The 5643-nt window shown below is 48.5% G+C and overlaps 2 protein-coding genes across 3 annotated transcripts; one reads left to right on the top strand and one right to left on the bottom strand.

Annotated features, from left to right (window-relative positions):
- Positions 1-1536: 1536 nt before the first annotated feature.
- FOXG_21979 (uncharacterized protein) lies at positions 1537-2482 on the top strand (the record flags this gene model as incomplete). Its single annotated transcript, XM_018402359.1, has 2 exons — positions 1537-1803; positions 1901-2482. The coding sequence occupies exons 1-2, from the start codon at positions 1666-1668 to the stop codon at positions 2480-2482; spliced, it is 720 nt and encodes a 239-aa protein (XP_018255644.1). The 5' UTR covers positions 1537-1665.
- A 1997-nt stretch (positions 2483-4479) lies between these two features.
- FOXG_15094 (uncharacterized protein) lies at positions 4480-5572 on the bottom strand. 2 transcript variants are annotated; one of them, XM_018395165.1, is made up of 3 exons: positions 5294-5572; positions 5111-5231; positions 4480-5059 (listed from the first exon to the last, which is right to left on the bottom strand). In XM_018395165.1, the coding sequence occupies exons 1-3, from the start codon at positions 5308-5310 to the stop codon at positions 4514-4516; spliced, it is 684 nt and encodes a 227-aa protein (XP_018255642.1). In that variant the 5' UTR covers positions 5311-5572; the 3' UTR covers positions 4480-4513. The 2 variants fall into 2 exon arrangements, with proteins under 2 accessions (XP_018255642.1, XP_018255643.1); XM_018395166.1 differs by lacking the exon at positions 5294-5572 and having other exon boundaries at positions 5111-5272.
- Positions 5573-5643: the final 71 nt, after the last annotated feature.

Below are 5643 nucleotides of genomic sequence, written 5' to 3'. Positions count from 1 at the left end.
TGCGCAACTTATTACACTAACTTATTTTTTTGAAATAAAAAAAAGACTCCTGGCATTCAGTTCAAGTGTTCCTGACAAGATCTTCACCGCCCAAGCCCCATGTCGTACTGAGCGTGCTTAAAGGGTTAAAGTGAATATGATGAGCAGCAGCAACAATGTGTTAATTGATTCTTGAGTTCTTTCTTGTGCGGGGTATTCCATCCCGCAGAATTACTTAAAGCATACAGCTATTACCAAGGCAATTGTTCCTGAGGCCGTGAAGATCATGCCTACCCTGCGACACCCCACCTACTCCAGACAGTGGCCAGGTATTCGGTTACCCTTGGGTCGCGAGACGACCAGAACCGATACACGGCCGAGCTGGAGGCGATAGCGATGGCACTGCGATGCATGCCCGATGGTCTGCAACGTCGAGAACTTACAGTATTGTCAAGCAGCCAGTGGTCACTTAAGGCGATCGTGCGACCCAGGCAATAATCAGGCCAGATCACCATCCGACAGATCTATGAGCACATTGAATGACTGGGAAAGGGAAACAACAGAGTTAAGATGGCCTGGGTGCCGTCCCAAGACTACAGCCTCACCATGAGCCGTGAAGCAAAGAGACAAGCCCAAAAGGCAACCAGAATAGAATGCACTCCGCGATCGCTACTATACCAGGCCCGCTCTAGGCGAACCAGGCTGGTGGTCGCGCAGTTGCATCAGCAACGGAGACTACCCGATAGATTAGGCGGCTACTCTAAAAGGATCGACCGGGCTCTACCAGGCAAACATACGCAAGCACTATACGATAGACTCAAGAGGCAAGAAGCTGACGTGCTCTCGCAGCTCTGCATGGGGATGGCGAGGATTAACGGCTACCTAAGTAAGATAGGAGCCGCAGAATCAGATATGTGTGAGTGAGGATATGCACTAGAGGCGATGGAGCATTTTCTATTCCGGTGCACAAGATGGGAGATAGAACGTGAAGCCATGCGATAAGTTGGATAAGATATGATGGGCAACCTTTCCTTCTTTCTGGGCGGAAAGTCGGCCTCGGACGGACTAAAGCGGATACCTAAACCTAGAGGCGGTGCGAGCGGCAGTCAAATTTGCGATGATGACGGGATGATTGAGCCGAGAGGGAAGTTGAGAAGGGGGGAAACAGAAAATTACTAAATATTAATACCGCAGTTAAGCACTAATAATAAACAGCCTTAAGTTAACAGACCATGCTTTAGCTGCTGAAGATAGGATGCTAAACATTTGGAGAAGTCGGTCTTCAAGCAGGCCTGTCAAGTAGAGTTAAGCGAGGCTAGAACGGAAAAGACTTCGGACGAGAAGTAGGGCTTTCCTGTATGTCAGACCGGATCAATGCGGAGGAATCGTAAATGGCTTAGCGTACATACTGGCCCTATGAGATTCGTTCTCCGGGCGTAATAAACTCTATCTATCTATCTATCCACCTACTCCAATGCCCTGCCATGACACAGCCGTAAACACGCTAAGAACACGTAATAATCACATGACGAGAGGCTGGGACGAAACCACCGCAACGGAAGTCCAGGCAAGGGGGGTAAACATCGAACAGACAGCGAGAACTGATTCGGACATCACAAGCAAAACGGCCCGCGATACCGGCACTCCCGCCAGTGATCAGGCCCACGGCCTCCCTTCCTTACAGCCATGACTGGACGCACTACTGATATGCCCGCACTACACGTTGGCAAAAACCCCACCTGTGAATTGGACGATGACTCCCTTGTGTCGAATTGCAACCAAGCTCAGCAAGTCGACGACTCTGGCCATAAAAATAAGAGGATGGCAAGTGGCTCGAATTTCTATTTTCCTTTAGTCTGACACTGGACGAGGAGCTTCCAGACCAAACGAATGCGTGGACTCCGCTGACGTGATGTTGCAGTGCATGACCCAAACCTCCAGCATCGCGAAAACATCTCGATTGACAGAGAACAAGCGCCGTTACCGAGCGCGCCAGAAAGAGTATGTGTCGGACCTTGAGCGAAAGGTCGCAGAAGCGCGAGAGCAAGGGATCAAAGCAACGACGGAGGTACAATTGGCGGCACGGGAGGTCGTCATAGAGAACGGGCAGCTCCGGGACCTCCTTCGGCTGGCTGGCTTCACCGACGAAGATATCAACGTATGGACGAGGCGCGAACCCGGTGGAGATGATGTAAATGGAGCGAATTGCGCTCGAAGGCGAGAAATAGAGCGGATGGCCAAGCTACGTGTGACATTGGCATCTGGCCGAGGAGGAGGGACCATAAAAGGGGAAAAGATATCCTTTTCGAGCAAGACCGACGAGAAGGGAGAGCTTGGCCAGGCTAGAAACATATCGGAGAGCACCGGCATACCATCAATTCCAAACGAGCCACTAGATAGCGAGCCAAACCCCTCCAACTGTCCGGATTTCGATACAGCGACTACCTGCCCAGCACCCAAAACGAGCGAGGCTCCTGCTGCTGCACAGCCAAACCTGCCATGACAAACAATCAATGCCATGCAAACTTCTCTCGCGTCTGGCCGAGAATCCTGCTACAGATATTACTCAGGTCCCAGTCCCGCCAGGGTCTGTTGATCCTCTTGAGGATGCTACATACCATGAGGGAGATGTTGAATGCGGAAAGGCGTATGAGATGCTCATGCGCTACGCGACATCTGAGGAGAAGATGGATACCGTTGCTAAAGCATTGGAAAGTGGCTGCACTTCGACTGGGAAGGGTCGGTGTGTCGTCAAAAGGAATACTATTTGGGAGGCTCTCGATAGTATGTGTGGGTGAGCTCTCGACACGATCCTGCGTCAGATAGACCATATTTGGCTGTACCAAGGGCAATTTTTGAATCTCTCAATCAAAAGAGCTCACTCCTTGATACAAAGGACATAGCACTCCATTCCTACCTCGCCTACTTTTCTTAGCCTATCTCTTAACCTGAGCGGTTGGTCAACCATACTGGCCAGCTCACCCCACCACAATCTCCCGAGGCGGCATGGATCGGGCAGAGGTAATACTGGCTTTTATTCAGCGTATGCATTTGTTGTATGCAGGCAATCTTCCCTCGTTTAATGCTTTATCAGCACCCAGATGTTCCAAGCAGCCAACCCTCAAGGGAACAATGTTTAGACGGCCATCCCCACATATTCCAAGATCTCTCGCCGTTGCAGCATGTGGCTCTTTTCCAATGCCAGAATGAATCTCTTCATTAATAACAGTCCTGGCCGGCTATTGAATAGGAGCAATAATTAGTCTCAAGATTAGTTCACGCGGTGTGTATGTTTTACACTTATTTCTGTACTACGCCCAAATGTGAATCCGGCAATCACCTCGATCGAGTAATCTACCTGTACAGTACAGGCAGTAAAACTGGGTGCAACTTTCTGAATAGGAATGTTTGCCCGGGGAGAAATGACCGACTCCTCTTCGATCTCCTGAGCATTGGCCACCTCTATTTTGAGCCCAGTGAGACATAAAGGTTGTGGGATGACGTCCATGGCGTGCGTCGATTCCCATTTCTGCAATATCGCAAATTTGGAGATGTATCTCTAGACTTGTATTAGTCGCGCTCGTTTGTTTGGCTTTTTATATCTTCCATGGTTTGTACTTGCCATACCAGCTCCTTCGCCTACATGAAGAACCCCCTTAGTCTTCACCTGCGGATACCGCAAGTCGGATCGAAATGGAGCAATATGCATACGATAGTGAAGATTCAGTGGAACCCAGTCGTCAGATTTATAGAGAGTTACCCTCTAACATGCCCACCTGGCAAACACAAGTCAAAGGCTTGGTCACTCAATAAGGTGATCACCGTGCCCAATGAACAAGCAGGAGTCCGAGCAAGCCCGGAGATAAGTGACCCCACCCTGAACTTCACGCGCAGGAGCGGTGTTACAAACTGCATCATCCCCAGAGTCTACTGAACCGCGATGCAAGGCTCAAGAGGCGGTCGTCATTATGACAAACAAGTCTCTCCTAGACAAGACTCAGCATACAAGTCCAGCAGTCTCTGAAAGACGGACAGGCAATGTTTGATTGGCTCATTATGAGGTGAAAATGCTATGTCTTTGCGCCACTTCAGGTACCCGCATATGTAAGGCAAGTAGACTTAGCCGAGAAATCTTGTCAGAGGTTTGATATATGGTGCCTTAGTTTTTTTTCGACATAATTGAAACTGTGGCCACCTCTTAGGAGAAGTAAGTGTTATTAGGGTTAACATCAGTACACTGGGGGCCGCATAAGAAGAGTTGGTACTTCTCAACCAGTGTCTATATGCTAGTGCTACCGCGCGAGCCATAAATAATATAGAAGACGGCCCCATAACTAGCCCAGTTGTGTACTCATGCTCCCATGGCCCGAAGTGGAGTCTTGCACGAAACCCTCCTCTGAGACTGGTGTTGCATTTAAGGCACGTATTTCACGTAGATTTTCCGAGGAAGCAGGCAAGCCTTGTTATCTTGATCGTAATGAGAGACAATATATCGCAGAACGCATTTTGAGAAAATTCATCTCTTCCTCTCCTTTCAGCACGCTGGGGGGGTAGTGTCATGGCCACATTGCAAGCAGCGGCTTTGTACTCCCTGTAATGCTTGATAACGGCCGCAGTCCCAGCATTTTCCTATCATGGGAGTCTCCATATACGAGTCTAGAAGTTCCTTTATGAATTCCGGAGTCGTACCCGCGATGCCTTCATAGATCTGCCTAACAGGTTTGCTTCCCAGACCCTGAGGCAGATTGATCCTTGCGTACTTGATGGCTTCATCTCTAAGATCTCTGACATAACTTGGCGTCAGTTCGTAAGCAGCCGGAATGGATCCAAGAAATTCAACAATTTCCGAATCTCTAAGCCTATCTAAGTACTTCGCTGCTGATAGTGATATCAGACTGTCGACTGCGTATTTGTCTGCCAAAGAAAACATTCTTGCATGAAATTGTAGCGCAGATATGTTCTGTTCTTCGATCTCGGGTGCTGCCGAAACATCGTAATCCCCATTATTAAAGTATTCAATCATTTTGTTGACAATGAACAGAGAATCCTCGCTCATCTCGTAAGTTCTCGAGGAGGATTCCTTGAAATAGATATCAGCCATCAGTCCCCAAGTTCTACGCCACCCACTTACTTGAAATGGGCCAGTAAAAGCGGTATGGAAAACCTTGGACTGTGTGAATAGGGCAGTTTTCCGAACATGAAACTTCTTGCTCTCACACATCAAGACAAGGAACTCGCCATTCTCATCCTTCCTAATACAAATTTTACAATCAACAATTAATTGTAAAGTCTGAAATGACGTAGCTATACATACCTCTGTTCGTCTTCCATGCTGTTACAGATAAAGGTATGATATCCTAGAAGCAAAAGTAGGATTCTCCGCCCGGAACCATATCAGGAAAATGGATCATTATTGCGACCGAGGCGGCAGCGAATCATCGGGTCGGTGTCCGTCCATCACATTACCCCGCAAACCTTAAAATACCAAGAAAAGATCCCAAGTGCCAGGAGAGCCCATGAAAAGAGCGGATGGGGAGGCTTGTTACCTTTCTATTGCGTTTCCGAAAATTGTTATCTGTATAAAGGCATTAGAGTCTGTCTCTTGGGATGCATCGAGAAGGACTAAAAGGTTGCAGGGAGCGGAACAGGACGAATGCTGAATGT

Source organism: Fusarium oxysporum, chromosome 1 (genome assembly GCF_000149955.1).
Source record: "Fusarium oxysporum f. sp. lycopersici 4287 chromosome 1, whole genome shotgun sequence".
NCBI classification, from domain to species: Eukaryota; Fungi; Ascomycota; class Sordariomycetes; order Hypocreales; family Nectriaceae; genus Fusarium; species Fusarium oxysporum.
Note: the sequence above shows the minus strand (reverse complement) of the source record. Positions and strands in the feature narration are given on the sequence as shown.

Coding starts and splice junctions, on each gene's coding strand:
- FOXG_15094 (XM_018395165.1), bottom strand. Junction 5,060..5,110: donor CTTTTACTGGCCCATTTCAA/GTAAGTGGGTGG, acceptor ATCTATTTCAAG/GAATCCTCCTCGAGAACTTA.